This window comes from Hylaeus anthracinus, unplaced genomic scaffold, assembly GCF_026225885.1.
Source record: "Hylaeus anthracinus isolate JK02 unplaced genomic scaffold, UHH_iyHylAnth1.0_haploid 11982, whole genome shotgun sequence".
Classification (NCBI taxonomy): Eukaryota; Metazoa; Arthropoda; class Insecta; order Hymenoptera; family Colletidae; genus Hylaeus; species Hylaeus anthracinus.
In genome coordinates this window covers 11528944-11544092 of record NW_026534330.1, presented here as the reverse complement: position 1 = coordinate 11544092, position 15149 = coordinate 11528944, and the positions used below count along the sequence as shown (strand labels likewise).

General features: G+C 38.7%; 1 protein-coding gene across 2 annotated transcripts in view; it reads left to right on the top strand.

Moving 5' to 3' along the window:
* The window catches only part of LOC128886027 (inaD-like protein), a 108334-nt gene that overhangs the window by 92656 nt on the left and 529 nt on the right, over positions 1-15149 (top strand). The window contains exons 24-40 of one of the 2 annotated variants that reach the window (XR_008459715.1): positions 5439-5606; positions 7268-7365; positions 7995-8202; positions 8601-8691; positions 8784-8980; positions 9466-9560; positions 9647-9713; positions 10655-10705; positions 10774-10875; positions 10994-11065; positions 11192-11315; positions 11406-11563; positions 11741-11896; positions 12085-12219; positions 12870-13043; positions 13268-13918; positions 13991-15149. The exon at positions 13991-15149 is cut by the window's right edge and continues 529 nt beyond it. Coding sequence is in view for 1 of the 2 variants with exons in the window: in XM_054140539.1 (XP_053996514.1) it covers positions 5439-5606; positions 7268-7365; positions 7995-8202; positions 8601-8691; positions 8784-8980; positions 9466-9560; positions 9647-9713; positions 10655-10705; positions 10774-10875; positions 10994-11065; positions 11192-11315; positions 11406-11563; positions 11741-11896; positions 12085-12219; positions 12870-13040 (1893 nt within the window). In the remaining variant the exon portion in view is untranslated. Of the gene's footprint in view, positions 1-5438; positions 5607-7267; positions 7366-7994; positions 8203-8600; positions 8692-8783; positions 8981-9465; positions 9561-9646; positions 9714-10654; positions 10706-10773; positions 10876-10993; positions 11066-11191; positions 11316-11405; positions 11564-11740; positions 11897-12084; positions 12220-12869; positions 13044-13267 lie in introns of both variants that reach the window. The other variant, XM_054140539.1, reaches the window with a different exon arrangement.

Genomic DNA, 15149 nt, shown 5'->3' with positions numbered 1-15149 from the left:
CGAGCAAACGGTCGCATGGCGTTCGTAATTAGAGCCGTGATAATCGACTTCAGCCAGTTTCAAATGAACGAAGTTATTCGATGCACCGTAGCGTCGCGTCGATCGAAACGTAATTCGCAAACGCGAAATCGTTCACCGTGTTGGATTAAACCTCGAGCGGTTTGATGGAGTCGACCGACCCATATAGAAATTCAAAACAAATCTTTGATCAGTTATACCTATTGTCTATACGAAACCATTGGCACTCCATCATCCGTCCGTTGAATTCCTATTGAAGGACAAAAGAATTGAATTAAAAAAAAAAAAAAAAAAACATTATTTGTAGCGTACAGGCTAGATCTAGTTTTGAGGAATATAATCGTTAGTTAAATTGATAAGACATCACTAACGAGGTAACGATTGTTCTATACGATAAAAAAAAGGATTGAACTTTGTTTTAGAGTATTAGATGTAAATTAGGTTTATATGTTAGATTATTGAATTGTCACAGGTTATCGGCAGATGTCTTTGTGAGTCTCAACATTACTAGGAAAGTAGCAACTCAACGGTTACAGGGAACAGGGTTATTCAACTGGTTAGCGCAGGAAATTATTTAATTATTTTTCAATCATAAATTAATGTTTTCTATTCGTGTACTGATACCTCACTAACTGGTCTGTTATTTTCATTAGTTGATACTCAATTTCATTAATAAGATAGCAGTTTAGTAAGAGATTTAGCGTCTCAAATTAACCATAAAATTTGTGAGTCCTTCGTCAATCACAAATTAGAATTCTACTTTTGTATATTGAGATCTCACTAACTGGCCAGTCACTTTCATTAATTGACACTCAATATCGCAAGTGAAGCACCAGTTGATTAAAACTGCATAGTCCAGTAGATCATCTCTAACATATTTCATCCCTTCGTCAACCACAAATTGAAAACTGACCTCCCACAAAACCCACTCACCCAATACTCAACACGATCAGTAGAGAACCAATTCACGAAGACTTCGATACCACATTATCTCCAAAACGTTTCAATTCACGTGAATCACAACCAAACGTCAACCTCCCAAGGCATCAGAAACCCTTATCAATCACCTCTACCAAACATTACTAAAACAGTAATCCATTAAAACTCCCCAACGAAGCCAGTGGCCATTTTCCATATACCTTCATCAATCACAAATTAACGTTCCCAGCGTCCATCTACCTAAGACATCGAAAACTGTCCTCCGTCTGCATAATGCTCAACATCGCTAAAGTGTCAGTCCATTAACGCCTCTCGCGTTAAATTGGCACCCGAGAATTTCTCGATTCCTTCGATCGGGTCTCCCGACCGCAGGGTTAATTCCACGCGAATTTATTCGAAAGGGGTCACCGCGAACGGGGGGAGGGGGGGAAGTAGACGAACGGGGGTGGAAAAAAAGCAGAAAAAGGATGATACACGCGCGCAGAGCAAGGAGTGGGGATGCCCGCGATTGACAATGAGTCAGGGATGCCGGCGGTTTGACGGAAAGCGTTGATTACGTCGTTGCAACGAGGCGTCCATCATCGACACCATGGACCCCTACCACCTGGCTTCCAACCCCCTCTGATCAACAGCATCCACCTTCTCTCTCTCCATTCTGATATATCGACACCCGGCAGTTTCATAGACGAATCCGGCCGGTAGACGTTGGCTGACTCGAACCTCAAGAGCATCGCGATGCGCCGCATCTTCGGACGCAAATGCGTCACGTTTGTTGTACGTTACGTAACCAACATGCACGCACCGTCGCCTAATGTTCGATCGCGAAGACACACGACTTTCGGGGTCGGTTCGATCGTTTGAGGACTTTTGGGAGGACGGCAGTGATTTTAGTTGCGACCACGATTAGTAGAGACGTGTAGCGACGACGAGTTTAATGAGACGAGGAAAAGGTTTGATCTGCTTTTGGTAGAAAGTTGGAAGGATTGATTAGTGAGGGTTTAGTGGTGAGGTAATACTACGTTAATGGATAGGAGAAGGATTTGATTTTGGTCTCGGTTTTTTGAAGTGATTAGGTTCGAGAAATTATATGTGGATTGATCTTCTAGATGCATTAGATGACAAACTGATTGGTTGTTGAGGAAATGGAATTGGAGGAGTGAGAGTTTAAGAGATAGATTAGTGAGGCTTTGTTGGTGGGGGTAAGTTTAACGAGGTACGGAAAATATTTCGTTTCTTTTGTATGTAGAATGATACATTAGATGAATTAGATGGTGAATTGATATGTTGTTCATGAAATAGAGTTGTAAGAGCAGGGAGTTTGAAACATAAATTAGTGAGGCTTTATTCGTGAGCAAACAGATTTGATTTGTTTTTAGTCTGCAAGTGTTTAAGTCCGAGATTTGTATATAGAAATCGTCCATAGACCAAACAAAGAACATGATAAATTGATTGTTTATCAAACCAACAAAATCCTGGTACCAAGGATGGACCAGCGAAGCCTCATTGTATAGTGGAAACACTAAGATGAGCCCATCCACTTAGACTATCATCTAGACCGAATTAACCCAGTGAAGTGTCATCTATAATTATTTAAAATAAGGATGTCAAATTGAGATCTGAAATCCGATTTCACTTGTTGACTATCTGGTGAAACAGGTGGTACCAATCGAATCGATGTCTAGAACCGAATGTCACGATCGTGTTTTCTCACTCTCTTTTCTCGACTATACTCTGTCTCACTGTTTTCCAAAGTATTAAACCTGAAAGTCCATTCTTAACATAGACAGTTAACTAACTAATAACTTGGTCTTTTGTGGTTAGTTTGATTCCCTCAGTTTAATACCAGGGACCATGTTTGCTCGTAAAGACGTAGCTCAACAAGTTTAATGAGAAAGGGATACGACTTGTTTGGTCTGGGTTAGGTCTGACAAACTGTCTCTGGGTTAGGTTGATGTATCAAATAAAATGGCGGATAGGTCTGTTATCAAGGAAAAATAAAATTTCTTGGAATGGAAAATCCTAGAAATGAAGGATCCACTAGTGAAGCCTTAAAAATGACTAGTCTAGCGGATTTAGAGTTGAACGCCATAATTTTGAGCATTGATAGGATGAGACCAGGCGATTGGATTATCGCTTAAGCCAATAATCTAGCTAGTTAATGTTCTATTTAACCTCTTTGTACCCACATTTAGATTCTTTTTGTTCTTCGATGACGTTGGACTGTTAGCAACGCCATTGAACCGTTTGGTGAAACAGGTGTTGCTAATTCGATCGATGTCAAGAACTAAATGTCATGGTTGTGTTTTGTTGCCTTTTTTCTCTGTCTTTACTCTACAGCAGAGTTTTTTCAAGACGAAGGCGTGAGTATGAAATGAAACTATTATTTTTATTTTAAAAAGTGAAAGATTATTCGAACCCCATGAATTCTTTTCATGTTACGATGATGGCGAAATTAATGATCAGAATATGTTGATAATTGGGCCACTTATCTCCTGTTTTTCAATTTTAAAAAACCCTGTCGTTATCTTGCAAAATGTAAGTGGTAAAAATATCGTAAAAATTAAGTAAACATTATAGGTATTAAGAGCAAGCACTGTTACAATAATAATAATAATAATAATAATAATAATAATAATAATAATAATAATAACAGTTAGACTGCGGATATTCGTGCATTTATGACAAATTTAAATATACACGGATGTGAGCAAATGTATAAATATATAAAATGTAGAAATAAAACGCACGTTACAACATTTAGAATTCAAAAACATATTCTAATTTAAATTTCTGTTCTTACAAACATCCGCAATCTAATAATATTATTATTCTAAAGAATAATCTATTCTACAATACAATATAGGATATATAAAATAAATTCAAAACAATAATGCTTGTCTTGCCTGCCCACAACGTTTCGTTTCCACGCTACAAAAATAATCTTCCATGTTTTTCATCGTTATTGAAAGTGGAAACGATAACGAAATGTGTCAATAAAAAAATGTGGATGAACCTTTAACTATCTACCAATCGCATAAAAATCCCTTTTCGACACCAAAGACGAGAAGGCGATTGATTCGTCGTAGAATCACGCAGACCGAAAGTAACCTCACGTCCGCCCCAGGTATCTCTGATCCCTAATCACGCATGGCGAGATCGACCATTCGAGGGGTTAGAAGTTGCGTCTCAGATCCTTGAGCCCAGTCAGTGGAATGCGCGGCGAGTCTCGTGCGAACCGGAGATCTAATAACACTCATTAATCACGCTCCCAAACAACGTAGAAGCGCCCGCAGGGAAAACTCACTGTTCACGAGATCGACTTGAGTCGAGCGCGTCACGCTGTTAAATTACAGTTGTTCTGGCAGCAATTCAAGGCGCGCCGAATATTTCACACGAGCGGTAATTCAGTCCGTAAGGTTTACTCTGGCTCCTACGTCTCCACCGAAATAGTAACGGAGTTCATTTTTTTTTCGTTTACCTTCGTACCAGTTGGTGATGGGACTTAATGCGCTAACATATTTAACATGCTCGTTGGCGTTGATACGTATCGATTCGTGAGCATTTATTAAACATTAATATTGTGTAGTATAAAGACCTTGATAGAACAAATTTGTAGCTAAATAACCTAGTCCTGCCTTATAATAACGTGGATATTTTCTTCGAGATCAATTCTTCGTATTGATACGAATGAAAAAGTCCTTTTCCATTTTGCAATCCAAGGCTTCGTTATCGAGATATGACCAGTTGAAATTCGTTGCATGAGTCGTGACTGCGCAAGCGCGCGATCAGCTGACTGGGATGCGAATGATGCGCGCCACGCATTACATGGGTGAATTTCAATTGCTTGTATATAGGTAATGGAGCTTCCGATCGGGAAATGGTAAAGGACTTTTTGATTCCTTTTTACACGAGGAGTTGATCCTGAAAAAGAAATTTATTCTTAGACGAAATCTAACATGAAGTTTACATATTGAATTTGTTAAAATGATATACGTTTTATGTATGTTTAAGTGTAGTAATATTAGTTTAACCTCAACTTATATATTAACCATTTTCAGTAGTTAGTTCCTTCTCAACTAGTTAGTTTCTCCATGTGTTTAATAATTTCACGATTTTTATGAGAATGTATAATGTTATGTACATACATAAACACCTGAAAGATGTGGAAACTACAAACACGATTCATAGCAAATTCAAAAACCTTTGTCATCACCCAAATAGTATTATCTCTGATAATAATTATGTACAGGTATCGAACCTGACGTAATTGATACGTATCGACGCGATACGCGCGTGAAGCTTCGAACACAAAGCTTCGAACCGTTATTAATCCCAGATAATCAACCTGTGACACTAATTTATCTACACATGCCTTGGTCCCATCACTAACACTAGTCATACAGTGAGTTTTCCAGGGTTTTTATCATTCCTACATTCTGATAAGATATCTTAATGACTGACAATGTTTTTTGGATTTTCAGAACGAGAACGAAGAGCAAGGCGACGAAGGTGGCAGGCCAGGAAGAAGGCAGAGCACCAGGAATCGACTGCCTGCATCTGGTGCAGCTCCTGGGACATCCACGACGTCCTTTCGTCAAAAACCATCCCCTGTCTCTCCAGCCAGGTCCACCACGCCGGAAGTGACACAGGTGAGTCTCCTTTCGTGGAAACATAGACCACTCAAACCTCGATTCATGTTTAAACTTAGCTTGTGAATTAATAAGTAAATTTGGGTGTTGAATAGATAATTCTTCTTCTATTCAATCTGATGGAAATATTTGTTGGGAACGACTGTGACCATTTGGGGCGCTGGTAGCAGTTGTGATTATTGTAAATGCTGTGATCACAGTGATTGTGGCAAATTATAATGCATTGCGATAATTGTGGTAAATTGTGATGCATCATGATAGCTGTAACTTTTGTGACGACCCTGCCAATTATGCATAGTCCATCAATTAATAATTCTAAATTCATTTTTTACTCAACAACAAATCCAATACTCATCTTCTCCTTGTTATTTAACCATCACAACGTCACCAATCTCTGATTGAGTGTCGATCGAATCGTAATTAGTCATTGGATCCATTCTCGCGACGTCCCGTCGCAAGGCAGAGACCTTGATCGTTAACGGATGGAAATGTACGTCACACCATCGTGTTCGATGCAAATTAATTCGGTCATCGGAATCGAATGTTACGACTTGAAGTTATGAAAACGCCAGGAGATCCCGTTGCCAGTCTATTTCGTTCGAGTGTCCCGCGCGATACGTCGCGTTCGATTTTAAATTTCGGAATTAAAAACACATTCGCGGATTACCAATTATAGATAATCACGCGTGTTCGATCGTTCCACGGAATCGACACAGACGCGTGCAGATCGATGTATCGTAACTTGGGTGCTCGCACGGTGGATAGCGAATTCTATTTCTATTCTCGAAAGATGAATCTAATCGTCGGTGCTCCAGTGGGACAGAAACGAGAAATGAAGCGAAATTTGTTCAAGGCCTACTCGAGGATTGTTTGTTGGCTCACCAGTGTCGCTTTCTTCTACGGAAAATTTCGTAATGTACCTATTGCGCGTTGAAAATTTCTTTTACGGTTTATTTTGCTGAAATGAGGATATCACTTGTTTTTACTGTTCGTTTCGGAGGCATTTTTGAAATCTACGAATGTTAGATAAATTTATTTAATTAATATTGAGAAAGAATTGATTGTCGTTCATGTGTAGGAAGGTGTAAGCATTCGTGGGATACAAAGAAATCTCTAAAGTGGAGAGGTGAAACATTAAATGGGTTATAGTTTAATATTGCAAAATTATAAATTTTTAATTTATATGCATGCAGGCAGAGAAATAGTCTATTTAAAAGTTAATATTTAGGCGGGTGCCGAGCGGGTTCCTGAGAAGATAATAATTATGTATCTTGGGGATTGCAATAACTGTGATGCACTGTGATTGATAGTGATAGTGATAGTAGATCATGACGAATTGTAATGCATTATTACTTCTGTTACCATTGTGTCTATTGTAATAATAGTTATCATTGTGTGACTATCGTAACCATTGTGACAATTTTGACCCATTGTGACCGTCGTGTCAAATTGTGACAAATAATAATATATTCCTCAATTCAATATAGTTTCCCGGGAAACTCCTACATTTATATTTTACACAACTTAAAATTCATGCTCTTTTCTATGCTTATCTAGAACATGCTTACTACATGAATTTCTTATAAAATAGAGGCGGTTCATCCGAGATTTGGGAACGAATAAGCCACGTATCTCACGTTTGCCTTTCTCTATTCCCGCAGGGAGGATTCGAGGACGAAGACAGGCAGAGTAGCTCGAGGTCGGATTTCAGAAGACAAAGTACAAGATCTTCAGATGGCGCGGGAACCAGTGCGCGAAGGTAATTCGTCGACGTATACGTAAACCGAGGAACTGGAGAGATCTCCTCTGGAAATCTTCCAGATTCCGTGATCAGAGTTTCTGACAAAATTACTTCTTAGTCGAGATCTTTTTGTCTGATGAACTGAATTCTTTCATTAGTTTAGAGCTCGGAATCTTAACAATTGCAATATTGTTCTTATGGACGAGATACGATAATATTCATTAAATTATTTCCAACTTATTATTAAACTAAATAACATGAAAACATTCATGTAGTATCTCTATAAGTAACTCAAATAGTACACAAAATTTCAAGTTAATACGTTGCTTACTTTTCTCAAAAGAAAATAATCAAATATCAAGTCTATTCTACTCGAGGTAGTCCACATTGGTATCCAGGATATTATTAATAACTCATTCATTGTTAAAGTATATATTATGAAAAAATTCACGTAGAATCTTCGTACGTTCCTTTAATCACACAAAAAGTTTCGGTTCGATACGTTTCTTGCTTTTCTCAAGAAAAAAAAAAAACAAACGACGCATGTCGTCCATTGTTTGATCCGAGACACGAGGGAATCCATTGAAAGCTCAAACGACCCCACGGGAGAGCGGAGTTTGCTCTAGATCCCCTATTCCTCGCTCCAGATCCTCCATGAAGAAGTCGATTCGGAAAAAGGCACCGTCACCGCCTTCTAATCCCGGCATTCTGCGAGAAGTGAGCGAGGAGAAGGAAGACAATGGTGCGAAGGAGGAAGACAAGACCCCAAAAAAGAAATATTCCTCGGACGAGAGCTCGGAGGAGGAGGACACCAGAGACCTCGAGGGAAACGTCTACACTAAAGCTGGCATGGAGGTAATTTGATCAAACAAATTAAACGTAATCAATCACCCTACATTTTTGTTAGTAAATTGTATTAGGTCCTTTGTTTCTAAATTTTTCTTTTTTTGGTTACAGTAGCTAGTTTAATTAGGTGACAAAAATCCTTTCCCTGAATGTAACATTTATTAATTATATTCTACCTTTCGGCCTTGTCTCTCAAGCTCTCTTCAGACATCAACTATTAAAGGACGTAGATGTTAATTAAGCCTGAAGAGGACTTGGTTAAGGTCGAAACGTAGCATAAATAAATTATGCTCGCATCATGTTCAGGAAGGGAATTTGGCTTTCTGAATTAAATAAAAAATCTGCAGCTATTTCAAGACTATTTGCACAGATATAGAGAGTGGAATATCGAAGCACACGTTTTTCAGATTTCGAGGAAAAGCGCTGGAAACGTGAAGCGCACGAAGCAGGAGATCGAAGCCGACCCAGAACAAGAGGATGAATTCGGTTACACGAACAGTACGTAATGTTAATTTTTATATTTATTAAATTTATTATGGTTGTATTGATTTCTCGAATTTAAAATGTATAAAGCCTCACTTTCGTTGCAGTGAAAGTCCAAAAGAAGTACCACTCGTTGGGAAACAAAGTGATGTTAGTGAAGGTAGAGAAGGACAGGTGCGGTTTGGGAATTTCACTTTCTGGGCACAAGGATAGGAATCGAATGGCGGTGTACATTTGTGGCCTTAATCCGAAAGGTTCAGCTCATAAAGGAGGCCAGCTGGCGGTTGGCGACGAGATACTCGAGGTGCGTTTTCTATTCCCTTTTAGTATTTTCGTAATTGTTCCATGCTAGGTCGATATCCGACGGTGACATTCCCTTTCGCGCGATGAAGGTCCTAATTAGGTGCGAACCTACGTCCTGGATATTGATTTTAGGACTCTGACCCACGTGAATTATTCATGAGGACTGTGTTTCACCTTAATGTGCCAGTTAGGATAATTAAACGATGTTTTTTGTTGGACAGTAATAGTTTAATCACATACATGAATTGAATGAATAGTACAATTAATAATTTTATATTTTTTATTCCTTTACATGAAGAATAAAATGCATAAAAAATAATGAAACAATATTTTTCATAAAAATCAATTCCAAAATTATTTCATTTAATATTATAGGCCTTGTTTTTGTTTATTTAATGTTCTCTTTTACAAATTAAATTTTGTCCATTACTTCATACGTTCCGATATAGAATCGACTTCTTGAAATATTAATTTGTGCATCCCCAGGTGAATGGCTGTGTACTGCAAGGAAGATGTCACTTGAATGCATCCGCTCTCATCAAAGGCATGGCTGGCACATGTTTCAAAGTTGTCGTAGTACGGTAAGACGATGGTCTTTCTTATTTCTCTCTTATCACGAGTCCTTATATCGAGGAAAATCGATGTAGATGTAGTACTGTGTTCACAGGAGGAGTACAGGTATCGATAATCTCGCAGTCAAACCGATCGTTCAGTTCCCTCCGGCTTTGGACGACGTGAGTCTCGAATTTAGTCGTCTAGTATTTTTTAACGATATATTTTTATCGCAGAACTGAAGTAGAACATAAATTCTAGACAAGATCCATGCAAGGTACCGAAGGGAATATTTGAGAATCAACCCAAGGCCATTTATTGTTATAATATAAAGCCTAAAATTAGAGTTTTTATTAATTGAAAGCAGATTTTATCTACCAGGCAGTTTATCGGAACGGTTGTCAATTAGACGCGAGATCGGTGCCCCTGATACAGAGTAAGCAGTGCTGCAAATCGACTAGAAGTTGTCAAGTAACAGGTGCGAAAAGTACCCCTGATGTATAGCAATTAACACTACAGACTGCCAAAGTGTTGCCTGAAAATAGGCGTCGTCGTGCCCCTATAATATAGCAGCCAAAGATACAGATAGGACATGTGGTTGCTCACTAACAGGCACTGGAGTGTCCCTGTTATGCTGCAACCTTTGTCACAGAGTAACTAGTTGGTTGCCTGCTGATAGGCACTGAGGTCCCCTTGTTACGAGGCAACCTGCCTCATAGACTAACTCTTGGTTGCCTTGTTACAGGCGCTAAAGTCCCCTTATAGTAAGACACACGAAGCTATCAATAGACTAAGTGGTTGCTAACTTTTAGGCGCAGGAAGATGGCCTGGTTAGAAAGCATATGACCTCCAATTTATGGCTTAATATTATGATAAATGACCTTATAAAATATGTCAATGAATTTGTGTAACTCCTTACTGTCCCCTTATAAATGAAAATGTTTGAGGTTTCATTTAAAAGAATTAAGCACCCTTCGTTTTACTAACAACAAATTATTTATTGCACATAATGAGTATATATCAGTCAACTCAGTATTTCTTGCTCGGTGTATCAACTATGATAAGTTTATAAATTCTCTTCGACGTTAACCCAGACAAAGTTTTGATCTTTCTTCTGTCACAGTCGGAACTGTTCAATCACTATAAAGGAGTACGCAGCATGCCCGTGAAAAAGGCAAGTGTTACCGAGTAGAACGTACTTTGAAGCGTTACGATTACTACATGCGGGTTTTCCACGTGTAGGGTCAGTACGGACTAGGTATAATGATCATCGAAGGAAAACACGCAGAGGTCGGCCAAGGTATATTCATCTCCGATATACAAGAAGGCAGCGCCGCGGAGCAGGTAATTACTTCTGGAACAAAACGATTCCCACCACTTGCTAATTACACCCAAAACAATGGCTTTGTCAGCGCACGACTGCATTTTCTTCAATTTACAATCGTCAATTGCATCTTTGCAGGCTGGCTTGAATGTGGGTGACATGATCCTGGCTGTCAACAGGGACTGCTTGTTGGGTTCGACCTATGATGAGGTACTTCTAGGTGTTCTAATACTGATCATAATTTTGAAATCTTCTACGTTAATGTTATTTAGAATAATCCACCTTATTTATTTTGAAATTTAAGTGGGTTACACTATTATTTGTTTCTATTTGTAGGCTACCAGTCTCTTGAAAAAGGCTGAAGGGGTTGTGACCCTAACAGTGTGCAATCCTAATCAGAGCAAAGTTGCGAAGGAAGAGGAAGATAGAGCAAAAGGCATTATTCCAGAACCAGAGAAAGGTAGAGATAACAATTTACACGATCTTCCACTAATTTCTTATAGATTATTTGTAGAATAGTTGTTAAATTGGATTGATCTTGATATTTTAGCTGCACCGAAAGAACCAGAGAAGCCAAAGGAACCCGAGCCACCACAAGATCCAAAAGATTGTAAGATACAGCCAGGAAGGGACACAACGATAGAATTCCAGAAGGACAAAGACAAGGGCATAGGCTTCACTATAGCTGGGGGCTCTGACACGCCATGCGTAAGAACAATTTCGTCCTTTTTAGAACAATTTCGTCAAGTTTACACTACTACTATGAAAAATGATTTATATAACACAATGATAATTTTAATAATATATTTGAATGTTTCAATCTGTCTGTTTGAAAAGTGTAATATTTATTAATAATAAGCTAACACGATGTTTCTTCGATTACAGAAAGGAGTCTTTATCATCGAGGTGTTTCCTGATGGAGCAGCTGGCAAAGATGGCCGACTACAGGCTGGCGACCAAATACTTGATATGTGTACCAATAGTTTCAAAGAAATCGAGCATGAGAAGGCACACGCGACTGTCCTGAAAGTAGCAGGAACTGTGAGTAATATTTCTTCCATTCTATACAAGATGAACCACATAACTTGTCGAACCGTATTATTTGTTTTTAATAGATCAATACGAAAGGTCAAGCAAAAATAATAATAAAATAATAGGAATGAACAAGTTACGTGGTTTGCCTTGAATATTTCTCACGCTAATTTTACTAACCGAATCTCTATTTGTAGATCACGATGGTGGTGCATCGACACGAGAAAGCGGAAGAAGAAATTGACGTTGAATTGCAAAAGAAATCCGGCAAAGGAGCTGGCCTCTGTTTGACGGGATACAAGAGTGGCAAGGGGGCATATGTATCAGATCTGGTAGGTGTCACAGTTCTTCATATTCATACACATAGTGCATCACTCTCGAAATTATAATATCTTTCTGAGTAATCATTTTCTGAACTCCTCAATCTAATACTCGTTCACCTGGAATAACAAAAAGTAATTTTTAAAAGAAAGTAAGGTTGTAAAAAGATAAACTTTGTCTTCATTTTCAATGAAAGAATAAACAAGGATCTACCTTAATTGCAGAAGTAGATGTAAAAACACGAGAAGAGTAGTTTGTCTTCTGTATGTTGAAGATTTTCACTACACATTGTGTTCGATACTTCCTACTGTTTATCTTCAATAACCTGGAGATCTTAATACACAGAGTGTATGTACTTCCCCGTGTTTATCTTCAATATACTGAAGATCTTAATACGCGGGATGTATATGCTTCCCTGTGTTTGTCTTCAATTTCCAGGAGATTCTTAGTACACATTGTATATATATGTTCAAACTGTTTGTCAGAAATATGGTGACAAATCGTAGTAATAAGATCCATATAGGATTCATGTAGGGTTCTCCTTCTATAGTACACAGAGATCATCAAAGGAGATTCAGTCCACATACACAATGTGTTACCTAGATTTCATTTATTGCTTGCTATTAATTTTTCTAACCATATACTTCTTACATCTTTATAGATACCTGGTGGTAGCGCTTTGGAAAGTGGGAAAATCTGCAAAGGAGACAGAGTGGTGGCAGTGGGTGGCACAGACGTTCGCGAAGCACCAGTCGAGGACATCGCGGTCCACGTGAAAGTCTCCAACCCGGTGCAATTGAAACTTGCTAGGTACACGTCCGCCAAGCAATGACAGGTAATTATCTCCAGGATCTGTTAAGAACTCTCGACGGCCCCACACCGGATGCGAGCAAGTTATCTCTTCTGCCAGTCGAACAAAAATACCTGTCCCCTAACTACACCTCATTCAATTTGTGAGAAAGTTTCTTAATGAATCAACCTCTATTTATTAATTGCAGAAGATCGTTTAACTCGTGTTTATTGCTGTGAAAGTGACGTACGTTGTTGTTTTTGTTTCAGGGTTCTGCAGGCGGAACTCTGAAGACGAATCTTTGGATGCGAATCCCCCACAGACACCGCGGACTCTAGTGTTACATAACTGACTATACCAAAGTAATTATAAATATAGGTACCGTTTACTATAAGTATCATAATTCTATGAAAGAAAAGAGAGGGAAAAAAGAACTAAGAAACCGGAGAGCAAGTCGATCGTATTAGTGATATCGTCTCATCGATGCGATCTACGTTCTTACTACGTGACAGACATTTTTCACGCCAAGAAACCATGAAACGCGACCTACGAGATGACAAATCGGAGCGTTTCGCGGCCGAGCAGAGGTTAATACGCGACGAACAATACAATTTTATAGCGACCCGGCGAATTGAAGCCTGTTCAATGCGATTCATCGACGACAAACCGCGTCGAACTTGTAAAGATTCCGTCTGCCATGATCAACATCCGGCATAGTAGTTGATACGAAAGCCACGTTATACCGCATACTATTTAGCGACGACAGAGTATTTATGCAGTTATAGAGAGTAATATTGTAACAGACGGGACTACGGTGAACGGCTTACGTGTTGGTAAAAAGGAGGAGAGCCTGGAGAAGGGTGACAGAGAACCCCCCCATACACTGAGGATGACTTGGAGGATCCCTCTACTTCAGATAGGTATTTCAAAAATTATTTTGGGGGTGAAGTATATGTTGAATTGTTTTGAAATTTTAATTGTGAATTTGTTAGGTGTTTTAAGAGGTTTGTAAATTTTTGTAGCTGTATAGTCCATGCACAGGGGCGTCTAGACGCTTTGGATTGTGAAGCTATGAGATGTGTCTTCTAGACACCCTTATGCTTCGAGAAGTACTCTCCAGAGCAAGCATCTTCAAATCATAAAAATGATTGTATTTCTATGTCAATTCTCCCTCCAAAAATGGTAGAGTTGATTCACCTCTATTTCCAAATCTTTTACAAAACAATTTATATCTTACAAAATAGTAAACCGAAAAGTAAGCCCTTCTTATTTCACACTTCCAAAAAGAATGTAAAAACAAAAATAGATATTTTGAGTTGTCGATGGTGAGGCGATCCCCTCGTGATGCTCTTCAGGGAACAGAATAGTTACGTGACCTGTAGCCATTTTCTCGAGTCTCCTTTCCTTTCGAGGCCAGTTCATCGTGTCTTCATACAAAACCAGAGATCTTGCTTGTACGTTTCGTATTACTTACGTTTAAGTTAGGCGTATTAGAGAGAATTAGGGGTCGCGTGATCCGAAGCGCGCGTCTTACCATCTGTGACTTTCGCGATGAAATTATGAGAGTCTTCGAGATCCTTCGGAGAGACTTTCGTGGAGAAGTCGAAGAGAAAAATTATGGTTGATTTCTAGTAGCACTTAAGGAACGCTCACGCTCCACATAAATAAAATATTAAATTGTTTCTACCCCAATGGAGACTATTATAATTTGTAATACTTGATGCTATTGAAATTTAATATACAGTGTAAACAAATACCTATATGTTAAAAAGTTAAATTGTAAATTTAAAAATTAGTTGTACATTTGGTTTGATTAGAAAAATTTATGAGGCAATGAAGCATAAGCTATATTCCGTTATGCTTTAGATTTCAATTTAATGTGAAAGATTTTGAGTGAAGTTTCTTGAGTGCTAGTGTAAATCAGATCGCATCTCTCGAAGGATCAACAGAGACCACACAAAGAAGATTCAAGTGATTCAGCTTCGACGAAAGCAATCGTTCGCGGAAGACTTGTTGAAAACACTAGAGCGGCTTGTTGATTGCGTGTAGTTCAATTTATCCTATTATCCTAGTCCTTAGCGTAGATTTTCAACGGGAGAGAGAAAGAGAGAGAGAGAGAGAGAGAGAGAGAGAGAGAGAGAGAGAGAGAGA